The sequence below is a fragment of the Pangasianodon hypophthalmus genome, chromosome 19 (assembly GCF_027358585.1).
Source record: "Pangasianodon hypophthalmus isolate fPanHyp1 chromosome 19, fPanHyp1.pri, whole genome shotgun sequence".
NCBI lineage: Eukaryota > Metazoa > Chordata > Actinopteri > Siluriformes > Pangasiidae > Pangasianodon > Pangasianodon hypophthalmus.
This window is the reverse complement of record NC_069728.1, coordinates 11425180-11447540: the sequence shown is the minus strand read 5'-3', so window position 1 is coordinate 11447540 and position 22361 is coordinate 11425180. Positions and strand designations below refer to the sequence as shown.

At 39.1% G+C, this 22361-nt stretch overlaps 2 protein-coding genes and 4 non-coding genes across 7 annotated transcripts; all 6 read left to right on the top strand.

The window, feature by feature from the left end:
* The first annotated feature begins 1820 nt into the window (after window positions 1–1820).
* On the top strand, window positions 1821–8283 carry rps7 (ribosomal protein S7). Its single transcript, XM_026923291.3, has 7 exons — window positions 1821–1894; window positions 2563–2646; window positions 2733–2804; window positions 4106–4249; window positions 5708–5772; window positions 7150–7300; window positions 8172–8283. The coding sequence occupies exons 2-7, from the start codon at window positions 2572–2574 to the stop codon at window positions 8247–8249; spliced, it is 585 nt and encodes a 194-aa protein (XP_026779092.1). The 5' UTR covers window positions 1821–1894; window positions 2563–2571; the 3' UTR covers window positions 8250–8283.
* Window positions 3782–4002, top strand: LOC113532433 (small nucleolar RNA SNORA73 family). The gene has a single exon (XR_003403341.2). It is a non-coding gene; the product is annotated as a small nucleolar RNA SNORA73 family (small nucleolar RNA).
* Window positions 5420–5640, top strand: LOC113532435 (small nucleolar RNA SNORA73 family). Its single transcript, XR_003403343.3, has one exon. It is a non-coding gene; the product is annotated as a small nucleolar RNA SNORA73 family (small nucleolar RNA).
* On the top strand, window positions 5884–6104 carry LOC113532434 (small nucleolar RNA SNORA73 family). The gene has a single exon (XR_003403342.3). It is a non-coding gene; the product is annotated as a small nucleolar RNA SNORA73 family (small nucleolar RNA).
* LOC113532439 (small nucleolar RNA SNORA73 family) lies at window positions 7329–7549 on the top strand. Its single transcript, XR_003403347.1, has one exon. It is a non-coding gene; the product is annotated as a small nucleolar RNA SNORA73 family (small nucleolar RNA).
* Window positions 8284–13540: 5257 nt separating the features above from the next.
* Window positions 13541–20376, top strand: allc (allantoicase). Of its 2 annotated transcripts, none has more exons than XM_026923418.3 (11): window positions 13541–13765; window positions 13882–13932; window positions 14082–14166; window positions 14503–14622; window positions 17087–17172; window positions 17251–17383; window positions 17570–17725; window positions 17978–18051; window positions 18965–19073; window positions 19170–19297; window positions 19481–20376. In XM_026923418.3, exons 1-11 carry the CDS (start codon window positions 13676–13678, stop codon window positions 19649–19651), a joined length of 1203 nt encoding a protein of 400 aa, XP_026779219.1. In that variant the 5' UTR covers window positions 13541–13675; the 3' UTR covers window positions 19652–20376. The 2 variants fall into 2 exon arrangements, with proteins under 2 accessions (XP_026779219.1, XP_026779218.1); XM_026923417.3 differs by having other exon boundaries at window positions 13542–13765; window positions 14079–14166.
* The last annotated feature ends 1985 nt before the right edge of the window (window positions 20377–22361 follow it).

Sequence of the window (22361 nt, the reverse complement as noted above, 5' to 3'; positions counted from 1 at the left end):
GGTAGTTCAGGAACATTTTTGCAAGGCAGAGTGGAATGAAATTGCCAAATCAAGATGTGCAAAGTTGGTATACTGAGTGCTGTATTACAGGCAAAAGGCACTAAAGTATTAGTTAAGGGCTGTACACACTTGCGCAAACAGATTGTTGCATTTTTTTTCCCCCCTTTTCTTCTTTTCCCCCTAAAACATTTATATTTATTTTTAATTTGAATTTTATGGTGTTATATCAAATTAAAGGTGGAAATGACATGATTTATCTTGGTTTCATTTTTTACATCACAAAAACCTGCAATTTTAACAGGGGTGTGTAGACTTTTTATATCCACTGTATATGATTTAACCTTTATATTCTTACTGATAGAAAAGAGAAATTAATTCTTGAAAAATTATAATTAGATCCTACTAAACAGCACTGTAGTTTTTTAGAAAGTCTATAAATCCTACTTGCATTCTTCATGATGAATGCTGCAGTCTTTTTAGTGTTAACTAATTTCTTTTTCTTCAATTTCTTTCATTTACACATTCTAGGAACTGTAACAGTTCATGTTTGACTCTCTCTGGGTGACAAAATGACCGGTGGATGCTTACTGATTAACTAAATGGCTGATTTAAGCCATAATACTCTATAAAGTGTAGTGTTGGTATTAGTACCATCTTTCCTTCTCTTCACATCTTCCCAGCTCCCACTTGCCTCTGGATGTAATATAGATGTCTTTCATGATTTTTTTTTGTTTTTTTTTTTTGTATCCTTTGTTTGCAAAATCTCTTATAATTGTTTTAGCTTTTGATTTACTTAACAGAACTCTTATTTCAGTGATGTTTATTTTAAGGGCCTGTTTTACTTATGTATGTACACACGCACTCCTACATGTTCCGGCACCCAAAGGAAGCTGAATGTATTCTGAAGTTTATATTTATTCATCTGACAGAAGCTTTTGAGCAGTGCAAATAATGGTTAAGGGCCTTGCTCAAAGGGCCCAACAGTGACATCTTGGCAGTACAATTCACAAACTACTGATAAGAAGTCCAGAGCCCTAACCGCTGAGCCAGCAGACCATTGTGCCCAATCCATGGCAGGACACCATGTACACACACATTCACACACAATCACACATACAGGCAATTTCTCTTAACCAGTCCACCTACTGACATGTTTTTGGGAGGTGGGAGAAAACCAGAGAACCTGGAGGAACCCCACACGGACACGGGGAGAGCATGCACAGAAACTCCACACGAACAGTAACCTGAGCACTGGATCAAACCTGAGACCCTGGAGCTGAGAAGTGGCAATGTGAGAATAAATGGGTAGTTTCTTACCCAAAGATTGATTGTGATAGCCATTGTTTCTTCTTCTTATTTTTTTTTTTAAATGACCTTATTGATCTGTGGTGTCTTGCCTTAAGCCCAGATGCTCTATGCAGAGTTGTGTTATTTATCATCTTTCCTGATAGTCACAACTCTCTTTCCAGCTCCTACTTCCTGTTGCATGTTCTACACTCATGTTCTACACACACACACACACACACCATGGTCCCTGTCTTGTGATGTAAATGTGTAATAAAGAGGAAAGGGTGGGTAGGGCATAGTTGAACAGGTGAAAGGTTGGTGAAATGTTGTATATGTTTTTTCAATAATATATATATACACACACACACACACACACACACACATATATGTATGTGTGTGTGTGTGTATTTATGTGTATATATACACAGATAGACATTTATACACAGCACACAAGCTTTCCCTTGTTGTCAAGAAGCTAGCGCGCGCCCTCTATAGACCGGAAGAGCAAACGCATTTCCCGCTCACATTTCCCATGATCCTCGGGGCGACGCGCTTTTACCGGCCTCTCGCGAGATTACGGCCTCTTTCCAGGCCGTCGTTGACTGAGGTAGGTTAGTTCAGTGGAATGTCTTGAGCAGATAACGTGGTAAAATGTCGAAAATAGGCAGCTTGTTCCGATTTTCTTTGGTGATATCGTGTAAGCACACCGGGATACGTTAGATAAAGGCGTTTGTTGAGTCGGATGGCAGTTTGGAGAAAGTAGTTTTGAGACTTGTGACATGGCTAGCCGAGGTGACTCGCTGTACATGGAGAAGCGCGCTAGGAAGGGCTTGGGCCCGGCTGAGGCTCTGATGTATGGGGAGTGAATTTTAGGTAATTTGAGCAAATTTGTTCCTATTTTGGATTAAAACTGCGTAAAAGGTGTGTTTGGTAGCTGACTACCTTTGGCTCCTTGCTAGTGAGGGATGGATGTTAGCTGGCGCTGCTAATGAGACCACGCCGAGATGAGTTGTCGCTTAAACTGCTCGTTTTCTTCTGCACTCTTCAGCAGCTGTGTAGTGAAACTACTCATTTACTGCTCCAGTGTTAAGTTTATTCATGGCTGCTTCACTGGTTAATGGTTGTGTGTTAGCTAGGAGAGGTGTGTTAGCTAGCTAGAACCACCGCAGAACCTTGTCCTGAGTGTAATGTAGCTGTAGAAGCAGGAGCTGGAGTGTGTGTGTGTGTGTGTGAGAGCTCTGAGTTTCTGACTGACTTGCTGTTCCTCTGTTTCAGTCATAGGCCATGTTCAGTAGCAGCGCGAAAATCGTGAAGCCGAATGGCGAAAAGCCAGATGAGTTCGAGTCTGGCATTTCTCAGGTAAGATGATAAAACACACATCCTTCATTTCTCGCTTCTGTCACTGGTCTTTGTGCTGAATGGTTCTCCTGGTTTCTCTCTGGCAGGCTCTTCTCGAGCTGGAGATGAACTCTGACCTGAAGGCTCAGCTGAGGGAGCTCAACATCACTGCTGCTAAGGTCCGAAATGACTTTTTTTTTTTTTTTTTGAAAATCAGGCCATGAGCAACACTTCACATGCTGTGCTTTGTCTAGTGTCTCCTGCCGGGTGTTGGCAGTTCACCTCATAAATCCTAAAGCTGGCCATGAGATTGCAGGTGCCCTCAAGTTTGCAATCATTACCTGCTCCATAACATTATACATTAATGCCTTTTTGACTGGCCAGGAAATAAAGTATGGCAAGGGTTAAACAAGATCAGGAAAGAATCTGACTTATAATTTGTGCCAAAATATGAACTGCAAGCTGATATACATGTCCTGAGGTAACTAGCTGTTACTGTAAGGCATTTTATAACTAGTTAAATTACTTTCATTTGGATATTTAACTAGTGCCTTTTTAACTCCTGTTTATTCCAAAGCCATGTGGTCTATATTGAGTTAAGGTGCTGGAAAATGCTTTGCTTTAAACAAAAGCTATACAAATTCTAATTGGTATTAATTGATTTGTTCCATATATGTATTGAGATATGTACTAATTTATTGTAATTGTGAATTCCGGATCTTAAAGTTACACATGAATGTGTTCATGTAATATCCAAGAATCTTGGTCATGATCAATTTTAATACCCAAGTTTCTAATCACTGTAATGACACAGCTTGCATTTGGTAGTCAGTTAGGCCATAAACGCTCAAATATAAAAATATATTTCAAACTATTGGTCTCATTATGTGTGCTTTTTTTTTTACTTAGGGAAGATATTAGGATACCAACTCGTCTCTATTTTTATATTTTATAAATCCACTATTCTGAGTCAGACAGATGGGCTCTCACATGAGTGTAGACCCTCTCGAGGTTACTTGCTCAGATTATCTCCATTTTCTTTTCTGCTGTTCCACTGCAGCTGCAAGTGCTATACAAATAAAATTGAATTGAATCTAATGTTGGAGATGCACTTCTCTTAAATTCTCGTCACATAAGTGGTACTTTTATTTACCAACCAACGTGGACATCCTGTGAGTCGGCTCTCATGTGGCTCTGTCCGTGTGGCGTATGGGAGCGTAGCACTCTAGTGCCATGACGTACAGTCCCGTTCCACGACGTTGGATAGCATGCATGTCCCCGGCGTTTAGCTGGTGAGGACGGCGTCCTGTATATTCCTAGGTCTTCCCAGAGCCTTATGGGCCGTTACTGGGGAGGTAAACCATGCAGTGCATAATCTCAGTCTCTGAGGATGTTTCTTTCTGTTGTACAGTAATGTGGTAATGTCATGTTTTTGAGAGCTCTGAAGTTGAGAAACACTGTTGGCTCCTTATTCTTTCAGGAAATCGAGGTTGGTGGTAGCAGAAAAGCCATCATCATCTTCGTGCCCGTGCCCCAGCTGAAGGCCTTCCAGAAGATTCAGGTGCGGCTTGTGCGTGAGCTGGAGAAGAAGTTCAGTGGCAAGCATGTGGTCTTCATTGCACAGGTAAGGAAGAGGTGTACTGCCTTTTGTTATTTTATTGTGTACAAAGCTGAATAGCTGATACTTAGGAAGAAAAGTGTTTTGTGGCTGGTAGTCTATCAGGAGTGGACAAATCATATATTTATTAGCTAGCCCACTAGGCAAGTAAATGCTTCAGTGTGCGTATTCAGTCACATGTTCTGGAAACGTAAGCTAGACGTGGTATCTAAGAAGATTTAGCCCAGAAGTATGCCCAATCTTTTATCTCATTATGCACACTGGTACAGACTCATCCCTTTATCCTCCTAATCAAAATGGTTATTTATTGTCAGTGTCTGATATCTGGTGTGTCAGGATTCAGAAACCAGTAGCTAGCTGCAGTTGGTCATAGTGTTGCACCACCAAGAAAGATATGAACTGACTGGAGTGTATTCTGCTTAAAGTATGTTTCGGCTGTTTAGAGTATCAGCAAAAACTAATAGTGAGCAGGAAATTTTCTCTGGTTATTGGTAGAGGGATAAAACTGGCTAGAGCCTGCCATTTCTTCTGAGTCATTTGTCTGGCCAGCACTGCTTAAACCATCCTCGACACAATTCCTTCATGGTACGCACCCAGGTTGTGTTTTCTCCACTAGGGCTGGCCAGTATGGCGGTATTTTTTCGTTGTTGTGATATTGTTGCAATACACTTTGGAGAGCCCATGTTTCGACTGTATTTTTAAAAAATACAGATTCCGGTTCTAAATTTCCCCTTTGTGGTGTTTTATTTTTGTAATCATTAACTAAAATTCAGTGAATTAATTTTTTTATTTTAAATGCAAGTCCACTGTCTTGCTGGCAGTTTGTTTGCAAACCCATCTCTGTGACCTATGGTACATATATGTTGTAGAAATACCTTAGAAATGCATCATGATGATTGTCGTATTGTCCACCCTTGGCATTTAAGTCCAACAAGCCAAATCCAGGGGAAAACTTTTAACCAGAGTTTGTAATTTGTTTCTTGAGTGGCCAAAATGGTGGCCTAAAACCTTTTATAACTAAAGTTGTGAGATCATAAAACTTACTTCTATGTGCTCTTGTGCTCTGTACAACTTTCATTTCCTTAAAATGTTTAATATATGGTGATTTTGGGGGAGAAACTTGAAAATTCGCTTCATTTAAATTAGTTTGGCTGTGCTTAGTACGATTGTACACAACCAACGTGGACATCCTGTGAGTCGGCTCTCATGTGGCTCTGTCCGTGTGGCGTATGGGAGCGTAGCACTCTAGTGCCATGACGTAAAGTCCCGTTCCACGACGTTGGATAGCATGCATGTCCCCGGCGTTCAGCTGGTGAGGACGGCGTCCTGTATATTCCTAGGTCTTCCCAGAGCCTCATGGGCCGTTACTGGGGAGGTAAACCATGCAGTGCATAATCTCAAAACAGTTGTTAAGCTGAATGCATGGAAGTTGCAAGTTTTTAATGCAAAGTGGTTTATTTGCAGAGGAGAATCCTGCCCAAGCCCACGAGGAAAAGCCGCACAAAGAACAAGCAGAAGCGTCCAAGGAGGTAAGCCTGGGAATTTGTTACTGACTTTAGGTAGTATGATTGGTAGTTTATTTTCTTGTACTGGAAAGGTGAGGTTTAATTTTGCATTGAAGAGACAAAAAAAATTAAAAACCAACGTGGACATCCTGTGAGTCGGCTCTCATGTGGCTCTGTCCGTGTGGCGTATGGGAGCGTAGCACTCTAGTGCCATGACGTAAAGTCCCGTTCCACGACGTTGGATAGCATGCATGTCCCCGGCGTTCAGCTGGTGAGGACGGCGTCCTGTATATTCCTAGGTCTTCCCAGAGCCTCATGGGCCGTTACTGGGGAGGTAAACCATGCAGTGCATAATCTTCAATAATTTCTCTATATTAAACATTGCTTTAAACATGATTTTTAAACAGAGTCAATTATTTTAACATTATTTTAAAAATACAGAAATAACTTACAAGGAACTAAACATTTCTGCAGCTCAGTCATTAAAAGGCTTGAATCTCTGTTTGAGTAGATGTGATTGATATGACCAGCTGGTACTGAGTGTGATTAAGTGATTTAAGTTAGTGATTTTACCGGCACTAGCCTTTAAGGTTCTGGGCAGGCCCGCTGGTCATCCGGACTAGTCACTGGCTTTTGCCCTCAGTGATGGTCATTGTCATCTGTAACATTTCATTACTTAAATTGAATTACTGACTTGACCAGTGATGGCACTTTGGAGGTGAGAGTATAGTTACTGATATGGATAGTATGAGTGATTTTTCACGTGATGAGGAATGTCACAATGTTTTCCCTGGCAGATGTGACCTCAATGCAAAATTGTTCAACCATCTCACTGAGGATTATATGTAATGTTTTTTCACATGCCAGTGCTCCATGAAATCCATACCTTAAGAATAAATTATGACTGCTATACTGGATTAACAGTCAACGCCCACTAGTATGCATGAAATGCAATTTAGAAATTCAGAATGGCCAATATGGTTAATGTACCATAACTATTTTGTTCATTGTGAACATTTACTAAGATAACTAGCCAGCTAGCACTGTCTGCATTTAAAAAAAAAAAAAAAAAAAAAAAAAAGTTTCTGGATGTGACATCGGCCTCTAATTTGCATACTGGGCCATGAGCTTTATGGCAAACTGTATTTCATCACCTAAAACTGAGCTGATAAATATTTCCTGAATTGTTTTTGGGGACATCCTGAGTGCCATTTCAAATGAAAAGGTGTGAAGTTAGCTATGCATTTGACCCCAAACACCTTCATGTGTTTGTCAATATCAATAATCTGGATAGATTTTTTTTAAACAAAGTTTTCAGCATAGGGATACTTTAGGATGTTACTGTGCAGTTTACTAGAATATCAAAGGGTCGTGAGTTTTAATTGTGCTTCTGCTCTGCAGCCGAACTCTTACTGCTGTGCACGATGCCATCCTTGAAGACCTGGTCTACCCCAGTGAGATTGTTGGCAAGAGGATTCGCGTGAAACTGGACAGTAGTCGGCTCATCAAGGTCCACCTCGACAAGGCACAGCAAAACAACGTCGAACACAAAGTAAGTGCTACTTCTGTTCTCAACCCGACCAACGTGGACATCCTGTGAGTCGGCTCTCATGTGGCTCTGTCCGTGTGGCGTATGGGAGCGTAGCACTCTAGTGCCATGACGTACAGTCCCGTTCCACGACGTTGGATAGCATGCATGTCCCCGGCATTCAGCTGGTGAGGACGGCGTCCTGTATATTCCTAGGTCTTCCCAGAGCCTCATGGGCCGTTACTGGGGAGGTAAACCATGCAGTGTACAATATTTCTCTTGCATATACTGTTTTAAGCAATAGGGCTTATACAAACTGTTTGATGGGTTGACTTAGGAGTGAACCTGATCATCATTAGTCCAACACCAACCGTGGGGGCAGTCGTGGCCTAATGGATAGAGAGTCAGGCTTGCAACCCGAAGGTGAACCTGAAGGTTGTGGGTTCGAGTCTCGGGTCCGGCAGGGATTGTAGGTGGGGGGAGTGAATGACCAGCGCTCTCTTCCACCCTCGATACCACGACTGAGGTGAGACCCTTGAGCAAGGCACCGAACCCCCAACTGCTCCCCGGGCGCTGCAGCAAAAAAAAAGGCTGCCCACTGCTCCGGGTGTGTGTTCACTACTGTGTGTGTGCACTTGGATGGGTTAAATGCAGAGCACAAATTCCGAGTATGGGTCACCATACTTGGCCACAAGTCACTTCACTTTAAAATTATTGTTAATTATTTGTTGACTACTCTGTATAAAATGAAAATGACATGGGCTTAGACAGCTGGTTATATTTAAAACCACCAGTTTTACTTGAACTTTTAGTAGTTTGTGAAGTGTTGAGTACATTATAATTAAATCGAGCTTGTGATTTTGTGTGCTAATTCCCCGTAAAAATTTTTTTCTAGGTTGAGACCTTCGCTGGTGTCTACAAGAAGCTCACAGGCAAAGATGTTGTATTTGAATTCCCGGAGTTCCAACTGTAAAGTGCAGATGGCAGAATAAATTTGTATACCATCATTTGCATCATTGTGTTATTTCTTTTACCTTATTGCAACAAATGCCATACTACTGTTAAACTGTAAAAGGGATGCCTAGAGAATGCCTATGAATGAATGAAAATGCTATTGGTTGAAGATTCAGTGTAGCTTTTTAATAAGTGACACTTTGATTTAAAAGAAAAAAAATGTACACAATTTAAATTTTTTCCATGAATGCTGATGGTATGTCAAATGTTTGATTTGCACTGAAGCTACAGGTTAATGTTGCCACTTAATAATGGATGTGTATAGTTTAGAGTGCAGCTTTATACCTAAATTGCAATTCTATCAAAAAGATGTCAGGTTAGGCATTATAAAATAGACTTGCATATGTATGCTGTTTCTGATGCAGCCGAACCTCATGTCTTTGTCTGATGCTTGAGCAGTGTGGTTAACCTGTGAGCTTGGAAGTGATTCTGGCTGTAAGTACATTTGTTGGTACACTATGGCCAAATATGTGGACATCTGGCCATCACATCCATATGTGGGTCTTCCCCAAACTGTTGCTACAATGTTGGAAGCACACAATTGTGAAGGCGTGTCTTTATTGTATCCGCAAAGTGCCGGTGTGGCCGCAGGCTTTCATACCAACCAGATAGGAGCACACATGATCATTGATTGGAGACCAAGAAGAACTGATGAAACAAGTGGCACCTGGTGTGGCTCCTGCTTGGTTGGAATGAAGGACTGCAGCCACACTGGCCCTTTGTGATTAAGATTGAAAGGCCCTGGTCCAAGATGTTTTGTGCTGTAGCATTAGTTTCCCTTGACTGGCACTAAGAGGCCCAAACCTGTTCCAGTGGAAAGTCTTCCCAGAAGAGTGGAGGTTATAACAGTAAAAGGGGAGTTAAATCTTGAATGGGATGTTTAAAATGCACATATGGGTATGATGGTCAGGTGTCTACAAACCTTTGGCCATATAGTGTATAATGCCAAGGTTAATGGTAGATTTGTATGTTAGAAGTTATAGCTGGCAAACCGTCATCACTGGACAGCGAACAGCTGTATGAGTACAGTTTGGAATGAGCATAACCCATGTAAACAGTTTTCTGATAAGAATTGGATCATTGCCACTGATTTATAAAATGACATTTTCATTTCTGTTATATAGGGGCAACACCTAATAGCTGATTGAAGCACCCTAGGTTTCCAGTGTTTTAAGCAAAATATCTACATTTACCACAGACTGCATTTCTAATGTGTTCCCATAAAGCAGCATGGGTGCCTCTTCAGCTGTGAAGTTGCCTATACATCTGGCCCAAGTGTAATAAAATATTGTATAATGAAATGGCTAATGCAAATCTGGACACAAATAATTGCATGGTTATGATTTAAATATAGTGCTTGTGTACTGCAGCAAGTCAAATTTTGAATATACCATAAGGTAAGTGTTGACTATTTGGATGGATGTCTGCTTGCTTGACCACCTGACAAGCTGTGTTCTCACTGCTTACCTGTTGCTGTACATATTTATTGAACACACTATAAATGTTACTGCTCATCACACCACTCATCTCTTGGCTCCCAAGCTGTAGAAAAATGGTTTCAGGCAAGCTGAATACTATCTTTTCTGGATGTAGTGGCAAAGCCTCAGTTACTAAAGATGACTTTAAAACCTATTTCCACTCTTTGGCTGGAGATGTTACGACTGCAGTTATTGATACATATGTCAGTTGCTTGGCAGAGTGCAGCAGTTGGAACATCAGAATTCAGTGGTGGACATGGGATGTTTTACAAATGACACAAATACCTCAGAATGAATTGATCAAAACACTTAACTGTAACCAGCATGCACATCTTTTTTTGTGGAATTAATGGTACTCAGACTGAAAACGCAGGAAAATTTCCACTGCAGATGTTAAATCAGAAGTCCTGTTTCAACCCACTTCAGGTGAGAGTGAACCATTATGTGTTTTCACAGGAGTTTCAGTGAGACCACCAAAGCACCAGTAGTTATTGATCATTAAAGCAACATGACCTCAATGACTGCAAAAAAGAGGCTGTTAGAAAGATGCTTACCATGTAACAAACAAGAGAACATGGAGCCAGTTGTGTCTGATTTTATAAAACAGACCTCATGTATCTCTTGCTGCTGAGTTATCAGCTCTTTAGGGCTTTGTTACTGAGGAAGGTCCTTCACAGCCTGATTTGGCTTGCAGTCCTGAAGAGTCTCAATCAACAAGCTGTACTAGTGGTGTTGGTTTGGCACTGTTCAGTATTCTGGTACTTCACATTTCAAGCGAAGGCTTCTGCTGTCATAAGTGAAGTCCTTTAGAAGTCTGAGACAAGCTCAAGACTGTCTAGGCACTTCTAATAGTTAACATTTGGCATCTTGTGCCTCTAAAATTGTAGAAAATTTTGTAGCTGAAAATTGAACCATTGCTCACTGAGCACAGCAAACTAAACTAAACAAACCTAACTGAACACCAGTGGGCAATGGATGTTTTAGACAGTGTACTAGAATATGTTGGGTATGGTCATGGCCATTCAGGGAGCATAGTGAGCTTTGAGCAACCACAGAGGTCCATGTCCTCTAGGCCATCTTCCCTCCCAAAACAGTAAAAGCTTGTCATCTCTGACTACTGTATTAGAAACCAAAAGGAGTTTGCCTTCTCAAACCAGGTGACTTTACAAACCTTGTGATTCCCTGCCACATCTGCAAGAATAATAATGGAAAAATAAAACAGTAATAAAAAGAATTCTTGTGAATGTTTCTGGCATCTTTGATTCAAATGACAATCAAGATATTGCTTCTCAAGATGCTGAACTCTCTGAAAGCATCAGTACACTTCTCAGAAATCTTACAGATCAGATATGTTGGAGGTTAGAAGTATATTCAAACCCTCAGGTCATAAAACTAACTGCTGGGAGAAGTATGTCTGCAGTCCCTTTGTATGGCACTAAGGGGAAAAAGACATAAGCAAGTCTGACACATATCAGCTTGTGTATGACTGCAAGAAAATCAGCAAAGCACCTGCTGCTGTCTTGCCTCCCATCACTAAAATCAGTTGTTGGTTTCTCAGATGATGAGTCCATTAATGGTACAGACATGTAAGTCTACACAGAGCAGGATGACTTGATGTCTTCACTTATCATATCAGAGATATTTACAGACACTGTAAATACATTCTACACATCCTGGTCAGGTTATCCATCCATTTTCCATACTGCTCATCGTACACAGGGTTGCAGGGGAGCCTGGATCCTATCCCAGGGGACTCGGGGCACAAGGCAGGGGACACCCTGGACCCCATCGCAGTGGTCAGGTTATGGAGACAGTTACTGTATTTTCAGAAAAGAATAAGCAATAAGCCCTCAGCAAAGTTAGCAAAAGGAACATGAAAACACATCTGAACACCAGGTTGTCCTCCAAACCCAGCACACACTCGACAGTTGATGATGGAGTACACTCAGTAGTACCTTCCATCTCCTCACCTGAGCACAATTCTTCTAAGGATCCAGCAAAGCTCCCTCACAGAGGCCTCTGACTTGTGGGTATCCACTGCCAAGATACAGACTGTGACTGTGTCTGTTCTTGATTTACTTTACAGTACTGTTGGCATTCGAGAAGATGATTGTCTGCATGTTCCATCTGAACTAAATGAGATCACAGATGCAGTCTGTCAGGCCACGCTGCAGTGAATCCATCCAACAGCCATGGAATTTGTAGCATCTATAGTGAGAATCTTACAGTTCACTACTTATCCAGATTTCCTCAGCTCTTCATCAGTGTTGGCTGACTCAGGCACTATGATTGAAATCCTGCATTTAGATGTCTTTGATACTGAAGATATTGGCTTGTTTACCAAGAGGAAAATTCTCTTTATAAGCTCAATTCACAAATTTACAAATGTCTCCCCAATATATGAAGATACATTTCATCTGTAAATCACTTTCCAAGTGCTCAAACCACCAGCAAAACTAAAGGCTGTCTTGGACATGAAGATGTACATTTGTGTAAATAAAGCATTGCAGTAGCACATTACAATACTGTTTCACAGTTAATAGGTAACTCTACAGGTACTAAGCAGGAATGACTCAATAGTGCTTCATTAATACTTTACTCACTACTAACCAGTGATGAATGGGAGGCTAAACATGATCTTTTTTGCTTAAAAAGTGACAGAATTTTCATGCTCCATGGTTTGTGTGGTAATGAGCACAATTATGTGATACACTAATGTTTGACCAGGTTGAGCACGTATAAAATTATAAGCTTATTATTACTTTTTATTTCATTAGTTAAGTGAGTTTGAATGTGAATATGACAGCTCTAATATATGCCCCTGTAACAGCTCAAAATTATATGAATTATTTATGAGTATTGCTTTGCATATCACTTTACGCTATGAGCAGCGTTTGGCTATGATGTTATGATGCTATGATGAAGAGAACTTTGCACATTTGGCTATGATGAAGAGAATGACTGAGTTGTTTCTGCAACAGTATTGTAAAGGAACAGTATTGTAAAGTGAAACGTGGAAACTCATTACTAATGACTGAACAAATCGAGACCCACTCTTTTCCCACTTTTTTCTTCCTATGACAAATGTGAGCTAATTTACTAGCAAATTAGCTGACATATGACATATTCATAGATTTGCACATTTTTAATAAGAGTAAAAGTGTAGAAATATAATTAGTTTACTACCTTTCTGGGCATGAATATTAAACAATGTATCATTCTACTTGGTTCATTTTAATGGTTTAAAATGACATCTTTGAGAGTACTTTAAGGAGTCTCAGGCAGCTGTAAAATTACTTGCAGTTCACTTGCAACAATAAATTTATATCAATTTGAATTATGTTTATATATTAGTCCCATTCTGGTTCTTGAAAATGTGTTTCTCGACTCCATTTAAATGGATTATTCCATTAAGGGGTGTATTCAGGAGCAGGATGCATCATGTATTCAATACAAGTGAACAGAAAATGTACAATATTTAGCAAATTTTTTATTTAATACATCATTCTGTTATTGTTTTACAGCTAATGACTATATTCCAGGAAATTATGCTTTATTGACCATGTCACCCACTGAAACTCCACTATAGTAACACATTATTTCACATAAGAAGGTATTGTGCCTTGCTGAGCCAAAATGCTACTTTAAATTAATTACATAACTAATATATAAACTTTAGGAAAACTGCTCTCCTGTCCATACCACACTAGGGGCACCCGATGTTTCTTGTTGAATTTAAAAAAAAAAAAAAACAGTGAGACTGCTCTGAATGTGTACTTTGCTCTGTTCGACCTTTTTAGTAAACACAGTTTTTCCACCTGAAAAACTCAGTAGGACGAGAAAGAAGCATTTTTTTCTGGCAATCCTCAAGGGCTTATAACAATTTTTGAAGCATTTCACATTGAGGATGGCAAACCGATCAGCTGTGAAATTGAACTCCGGTCAACCAGATTTTGTGCAGTTTAACAATCTTGCGTGTGAAACAGCAGGAGGAAAGGTAAAAACTGACCACAAATACAGCATGCTGAGCTTCTCTCAATAACTGTGAATAATGTCATTCTGAATTTCATGAGGTTGCCTATGCTTAATTTGCTACTCCATTTGTTACTCTAGGTGATTTTTGCGACAGATGAGTGGTTTGCTCCTGCTCGAAATCTCTTGAAGGTACAGCATCAAAGGACCAGTCAGTTTTTACTCTTGCATAATTCAGTAACTAAAACTCCTATGTGCATAGAAGCATGTTCAAATCTTAATTTTATTCCCTCTTAATTATTTCTTATGAATAAATATTGGGAATCTGTGCTCTGAAGAAGGAGCCTGCAGAGTTCCTTGCCTCAGCTTTCACTGAGTTTGGGAAATGGATGGACGGTTGGGAAACAAGAAGGAAAAGAATACCAGGTATCATTCCATTTCTATCAGAAAATCTCAGTTGGCCAACTTTCATCTCTCAGACATCAACTTCTTATTTGTGACCTTGGCATTGATCTACTTTATGGCTTTGATGAGTGTGAGTAGTGTGGGCCACCTTCACTAAGAACCCTCATCTATCTGCTCCACTTGATCAATAAAATGACGGGATGGAAAAGAGCTCTTTGAAGTATTGCAACTGGACAAGGCTATCTGACCTGGCTATGAGGGACTGTCTTATAATTCTCAAAACTCCTGTCTGCTTAAAAGTCACGTATTGATCTCATGAAAGATGCACAGTACAGTTTCTGTTATCTTGTGCTAAAGGTCATGACTGGTGCATTGTGCAGTTGGGAGTTCCTGGTGTCATTCATGGCTTTGATGTGGACACGTCGTTCTTCACAGGAAACTATGCGCCTTCCATTTCTATTCAGGCTGCCTGTCTCGGTATGTAAGGGCAACCAGAAGGGGTGTATAGAATAGTTAAGAAACAGTATTAAATTTATTAAAGCATGAAAGTTATTAAAGTACAAATTAATACATGTGTCTTAACACAGTTTACAATTTAAAGTATTGTTCAGCTAATATCAACAACATACATGACATTTATTATCATTCAATTTTAAGTGCCTAAAGGATATGACTGTCTGACTAAATGACTGAACCCATTCTTCGAATGCACACACGCAGGCATCACTCAGAGGGGAAAAAGCAATATTCATACACTAGATCACATGTATCAAACTCAATTTTTGCCCAGGCCTCGTTGGCATTGGCACCCCTCAAGGAACCAAATCATTTTTATGTATTATAAATGTGTTTATTCTCTAATCTGATCATGAACAGGTCATGAGCAAGGGTGGAAAAAGTACTGATAAATTATACTTAAGTGAAAGTACTGTATATATAATGTTTAAAATTTTTACTCAATTAATACTGGAAGTATCCAGCCAAAAATGTACACAAGTACTAAAAAGTAAATGTTTGTAAATAATAAAATTAACTTATTGTCATGTTTTCATGTGAAAACTAACTTTTACGACTTATCCAAAAGAGCTACATGTTTTTTTCTTTGCCTGAAAACATCATTCAGTCTCTGTAGGTTTGCTTGTCATATGTATGATTTGCGATCTAGCCAGTTATGCTAGCTACTGGAATTGATGCTAGTCTAACCTGGCATTAGCAAAGGAAAGTAGTTAAATAAAGTAGTTAAATATAGCTAGTTAACAATAGAAAATTAGTGAACCATATCTCAACATGCTTTTCCAAACTCGTGCCTTCTAGGGAGGCAAAGAAGACAGCTCATTTTATATTTACATTTGACTGAGGTAGGGCCAGGCGCTCTCATCCTCAAGTTCAACACTACAGTCTGGTGACTTATTCATCATCAGACACACCCGGATCGCTATAGCACTAATTTGTTGCATGAAAATGTAACAGCAGATGATGAATTGGTGATTCTTAGTAGTTTTATTCTACACTGATGAATTTGATTTGCTGCTTTAAACTGAAATGTAAATAAAATGCATCGGAGGCCATTCGATTGATGTATAGCGTACAGTCACTGACTGATTTGTAACATGTATGTTGAAGGTATAAATAAAAATGTAAGGAGTTTTTTTTAATAATACTCATGTAAAGTATAATACACCAAAATAGTACTTAATCATATTGACAAAATACTTTGATTACTCAAGTGTCTTCCACTCCCGGTTATCAGTCAGTTCAGTCTGTTCTTTTTTATTTCATGATCATTAAAAAGGTTGTATTCTTTCATAACAAAGCTTCTTTACTGTATGTAAAAAAGAACTCATACCCTTATCTTTGCTAAGAACTTAAATGCCCTCACTCTCTCACCACTCATGCTTTCTCTCTCCATCAACCTCTTTTTTGTAGTCAGTCATTATATCCTTGGCCAGTTAACACTGGATGCATTTCTGAGGCATATGTAGACATGCGTCACATGCAGTAGATTCGCCTTAAGCCACCATGCCCTGATGAGTTTGTTTTATGCTATGTCTCTAAGTCCATAAAATAAGTGTTTGTACAATAACGATATTTATGGGCAAATGGAATAAACACAAATATATAATCTTATAATGTTATAATTTTAAAGTAAAATCATATTTTCCTCATGTTTCATGGCCACTGTTGTAAGTTCACGCGTTTCTTTACAATAATTAAGCGTGCTGTCACGCCTGGGGCATAGATAGATCATGTGGGATGTGGATTGAATGGATGGTCACTATAAAGATACGTGACTTGTACGGGGGATTTATTTATTACAGCTCTACTGTGGAAATGTTAGCTAGTACTGCACTATGGGCCAGTTCATTATTTTTTTGAAAGTTCGCACAGACAGAATGAAATGAAACAACAGGCAACGTTTGGCCCATGGTCCTTGAGTTTGAGACTTGTGCACTAGATGGTGGTATACATCTAAAATTGAAGAAGATTTGGGGGAAAAGGGTAGCTGTGCATTTTTTCCACCTCCATTCTGTATTTCATTGGCCAAATTCTTTCGAAACAGCTGTAGCAGTATAATGTCACAATAATGTGACATTGTAATCGATTTCGAATTGAAGTCCAATAGGTAAACCTAGGACTAATTGAGAGAAAGATGTTGCAGACAGTAAGCTATTAAGATGCAGTAAGCAAGAAATTAATACTGAAATAAGTTGCAGATTTCATTTTAAAAAGTAAAATAAAAAGGTGCAGGTTATTTCAGTATATCCTTGTAAGTAAAATGGTCAGTTTAACAATCTCTGCAGTCTGCCAAGAACAAGGCGGATCCAGGGTAATAGTGCATATGAGCTCTTTATTTGTGACTGTGTCCTGTAGTATTCTATTATTTCAGTTTTCAGAAGAGAAGACTAAACAAGCTCTTTTATGCCTCATGTTTGTGATTCAGATGGACTGTCTGTGCCGTCTTTAGTTCTTGAGGGAGACCGTACAGGTATGGCTGCTTCAGAGAGCCAGTTTGAAGCTGTGGCACAGGTAATTCGTTGTCTCCTAATATCTAATCTGTCTCAGTGCTTATGAAATGGAGTCAAATCAAAACTATGTGATTGACAGCTTCACTCAGAGAGCTGGGACGAGATTGTACCAGTGACAATGCTGAAGCCTGGATACTCTGATTCCTGTCACAACTTCTTCAGTGTTACCTTCCCCCATCGAGTCACCCACATCCGCTTGAACATGTATCCTGGTAACATACACACATAATGTCAAATCACATAATATTTAAGAAAAATAGCACACTAATTACATTATGTACTAAGCACACAATGTACCCTGATTATAGCTTATTATACTAAGATTTTAAAATGCTCTTAAAAGGCAACATTTTAGGTTTTTTGTTAATAACTGCATGCAATTTACCAACTGTTGACAGATGGAGGTATTGCGAGATTGCGAGTGTATGGGGTTGGACAAAGAGACTGGTCCAGTGCACTCAGTCAGGAGGAAATAGATCTTGTCGCACTGGTCAATGGCGGAGTGTGTGTGGGCTACAGCGATGCGCATTTCGGTCACCCACGCAACATGATCAGTATGGGATTCATTAGGCTATCAGTGTTTAAACAGAACACCTTGACATGCATTGCTTGTTCTTCTTCTTCATCTGATGTTGAGTCAAGATGAAGCTTTAAAAAACAGGAGGCAATTGTGTGCACTAGTTTCAAATAAAGAGTGATGCGAATAAATTTCTGCATGATTACATCAAGAGCCTGTTAATGGATAATATAGTGTAGAAAAGTACAAATGCTGTGAAGCAAACTTACACGTTTTTGCACTTTTGCAGGCTTGGGAAGAGCTGACAACATGGCCGATGGGTGGGAGACAGCGCGACGCCTGGATCGTCCCAAAGTGTTGAAAGTATAATAATACTCTTTCAATAATAATAGAATTATTATTGCCTCTAGGTGTGAATGAGAGTGTGAATGTGTGTGTGAATGGCGCCATTGATGAACTGGCATCTCAGCTAGGGTGTATACTATGTTCCTGGGATAGATTCTGTATCCACTGTGACCCTGACCAAGAAAAAGCGTTCACTGATAATAAATGAGAACAAAACAGTGTGCCAAGTACAGTCCCCTCCAAAAGTATTGGAACAGCAAGCCCAATTCTTTTTGTTTTGCTGTACACGGAAGACATTTGGGTTTGAATTTCAGCTTTCATTTCCTAATATTTACATCTAGTGTGTTAAACAACTTGGAACATGGCACCTTTTGTGGGAGACCACCCAATTTTTTAGATGGGCAAAAGTATTGGAACAGATAGTCTTAGAGTAAGTAACACTTAATATTTGGTTGCAAAGCCCTTGCATGCAGTGACTGCATCAAGCTGGCGACCCACTGACATCACCAAACTGTTGCATTCTTCTTTTGTGATGCTTATCCAGGCATGCAACAGCGTCTTTCAGTTGCTGTTTGTTTTGGGGGTTTCACCCTTCAGTCTCCTGTTCAGGAGGTGAAATGCATGCTCAACTGGGTTAAGGTCTGATGATTGACTTGGCCAGTGTAAAACCTTCCACCTTTTTCCCTGATGAAGTCATTTGTTGTGTTTGCAGTGAGTTTTGGGTCATTGTCTTACTGCATGATGAAGTTCCTCTCAATTAGAGTGGATGCATTTCTCTGTAAATTGCCAGACAGAATGTTTCTGTAGACTTAATTCATTCTGCTGCCATCATGAGTTACATAATCAATAAAGATTAGTGAGCCCATTCCAGAAGCAGCCTTTCAGAGGGGACTGTATAATTTCACTGATCTTACGCTACATACTCACTCAGATAGACAAGAAGGGGATCTTGCAGGTCCCTGGATTTGAGTGGGCCGTCTTCAGACTTGGGCATCCTGGTGTGATAAGCAAAATTGAGATAGACACCAATCATTTTAAAGGTACATCAAGTGGGCAGATGGATTTTACTATTACATCAGCAGTACATAAATCATAGTAACACATATTGCATTTTCATATTCTCTTACATTTTTTAGGTAATTTTCCTGACTGGTGTAAAATTGAGGCCTGTAGTTTAACCCCAGAGGAGGAGCAAACCTATACAAGGCACAAGTGGAGCAGTGACAAAGGTCCCGCTTGGAAAATGCTTCTTCTTCCTCAGAAAGTATGCCATCTGTCTCGACAGTGTGCACATTTCATATTGCTTTATAAACAAATTTTCTTTATTGTATCATTAAATTGCGTTATACCTTTTACATGCAGTGGGGTCACTTCAATATATGAATTGGTGTTAAATATCCATCCATGTTCTCCTTGTGAGTATGATTTCTTATTTTTCTTTGTTCAGCTGAAGCCTCACTACAGGCACTTGTACTCTGGAGAGTGTGTGCTGCAGTGTGGGTGTGTAAGTCATGTGAGGCTCGTAATTGCTCCTGATGGAGGGGTCAGCCGGCTCAGACTCTGGGGTCACATCATCTCCAACACCTCAACTAATCCTCATCAAATCTCAAAACTCTGACCCATAAAACTACAGCAGAGTGGTCTGATTGCACAGAACCACTTAGGTGACATGGTGGTTATTTTTTAATAAGAGGTTTTTATGATGAACCTATTAAAAACCACAAGTTAGGTTTCTCAAGATCTGTTCTGTGGCTTATAGCAATTCTTGTATAATAAAATGAGTGAGACAGAGAAATAAATTGAATTAGACCACTGTGACCATAGGGACCTAAGCATGGAGATGACATAATATTACACTCGTTCCTGCCTAATAGTTAACTGGAGGTAATTGAGTATTCGTTTCCTGCAGCATATTAAGACATGGGCTCAAGTTACACAATTTGTGGACATGGCACAATAATGTGTGGCCATTAAATACTTAGTTTGTGGCTTTGAAATATGAACTTTTTAGCAGCTTATTAAAAAATGGCACCTCCGTGGAATATTAGGAACATTTTTCTGCCAGTGTTACATCAAGGCAGCTGGATTTGTGTTATGAAATCCGTCAAAGTTCAGAAGCTTCAAATTTTTTGAGTCTTCAAGATTATAACTCCAGGTCCAGTTGTCTTGACTTACTACTAATAGACATTCAGAAATGCCCTAGATAATTACACATTTTAAGCTGCATTATAAGCACTTTTGACTGATAAGTAAGAAAATAATTAGCTTAATTGTATTTACAGATTGACTGTACAATAATTACAATATGAAATTAAAGGAAATAAATACTGCCTAAAAACCAAACCATGCTTTATGTTGTGAAGACTGGTTTATTAGCACTGTTCACTTTCAGAAAAAAATCAGAATCTCATCACTTATTAATGAATATAATTAATATAAAGCCCATTTATACATTTTCTTGATAAAGTTTCTAATGCAGATGTCCATTTAAGACTTAGCCTGTTTAAAGCTTATCCCTTACTCCTTATTCCAACACTGCAGTGTGAATAGAATTTAAAGTATGCTTCTCTATTCCAGCCCCTTGATATACTGACAGTTTACTTGGAGAGTTTTTCCTAGAGTTTCTTTGTTATCATTTCTGTCCTGTCTTTGTGCAGATTAAGCCAGTGGTCCATAACAGGATAACAGCATCAGCACGATGGAGAAGGATTTTACCCAAGTCATGCACTATCAAGTCAATACAGATTTCCTGCTTTTGCTGGAGTTTACAATTCAGATTTGATTCTTTCCATATGGGCTGGCTGTTAGAGAGAGAGAGAAAGAGAGAGAGGCGAGATAGCTGTCTTATTTAACTCTGGGAAATGCACATTGAAATTTGAACAAGTTAGGATCATGTAACACTATTTCTGCAACTTAAAAAAGTTTTTAGACTCTTGCTTATATGAGATTGTGGTAAAACTTTCTATGAAGGCTTTATGTATAATGACTTAAGAATACATTCATAACCATGTTACAATGCATTCATAAGGCATTATATATTCTCATAATGCACTATGCAAAGTGGGGTCGTGATATGTTGTGAATACTACTTATAATATTATATACTATATTATACTATATTAAAACTACTTATATATATATATATATATATATATATATATATATATATATATATAAGTATATATATGTATATATATATATATATATATATATATATATATATATATATATATATATATATATACTATATTCATAATGCATAATACAGTTAACTATAAAGCATAATGTATTTTCATAAACAATTATAACAATGTGTATAATGTCTTATGAATGGAATATAACATAATAGGACTGTGTTCATAATTTTTTATAGTGATCACCTCCATAGCAGGTGTTTCACAGGTGTTTGTTTTTAGGTCTCTGCTTGGGTATCTTTTTTCTGCATGTAAATACTAGCAGTATTTTAGAGATTTTTTTAAAAAAAAGAATAACAGTCTGTGTAATTTCCTGCTGCTTTGACCATGATTAAAATCATATATGGGAATAATGACAGATATGACTACTTGTTTAGATTTATAGCATTTAGGTTTGAAACATTTTGCTGTGTGTAAGAACTACTGCAAAGCTAGACTTTGCAGGTGGTACTCCATTATATAACTCATTATGTAGCTACAGAATGACTATTCCTTTGTTCTAAAAGGGATGGAGAAGCCTTTCATCCTACTCTACTTTCACTGGGTTTTCAGGAAGAGCCTCATCTAGGACAGCAGCAGTCTGGGGTGAATGATATTACTATTAACCATACCTCATATTTCAAATTTATATCTTTATATATATCACATAATAAAGAACTTTAACAGTGAAGTCATTGCCAAAGCAGCTCCACCTACAAACACTATATGGCAAAAGTATGTGGACACCTGACCATCACACCCATATGTGGTTTGTCCCCAAACTGTTGCCACAAAGTCGGAACCACATAAGCGCATTGAATGTCTTTGTATGAACTCGCGTGGCCTGCACAGAGCCATGACCTCAACCCCACGAACACCTTTGGGATGAACTGGAACACTGGCTGCACCCCAGGTCTCCTCACCCAAAATCAGTGCCTGACCTCACTAATGCTCTCACTAATGGCTGAATGAGCAAATCCCAACAGCCACACTGCCAAATCTAGTGGTAAGCCTTCCCAGAAGAGTGGAGATTATTATAACAGCAAATGGGGGACTAAATCTGGAATGGAACAAACAGGTCTTCAGTATTCCTTGTTTGTCAGTTTTTGAGTCATAGCACTTGATTATTTCCTGGCATATTTTGCTTTATTGATC

Bases quoted from the DNA above. Each gene is read 5' to 3' on its own strand.
- rps7 (XM_026923291.3), top strand. From the start codon at position 2,572: ATGTTCAGTAGCAGCGCGAAAATCGTGAAGCCGAATGGCGAAAAGCCA. The intron at 2,805-4,105 runs GTCCGAAATGAC...TTATTCTTTCAG, and splicing joins TCAACATCACTGCTGCTAAG to GAAATCGAGGTTGGTGGTAG. The intron at 7,301-8,171 runs GTAAGTGCTACT...ATTTTTTTCTAG, and splicing joins AAAACAACGTCGAACACAAA to GTTGAGACCTTCGCTGGTGT.
- allc (XM_026923417.3), top strand. From the start codon at position 13,676: ATGGCAAACCGATCAGCTGTGAAATTGAACTCCGGTCAACCAGATTTT. The intron at 13,766-13,881 runs GTAAAAACTGAC...TTGTTACTCTAG, and splicing joins GTGAAACAGCAGGAGGAAAG to GTGATTTTTGCGACAGATGA. The intron at 14,167-14,502 runs GTATCATTCCAT...CTTGTGCTAAAG, and splicing joins AAGAAGGAAAAGAATACCAG to GTCATGACTGGTGCATTGTG.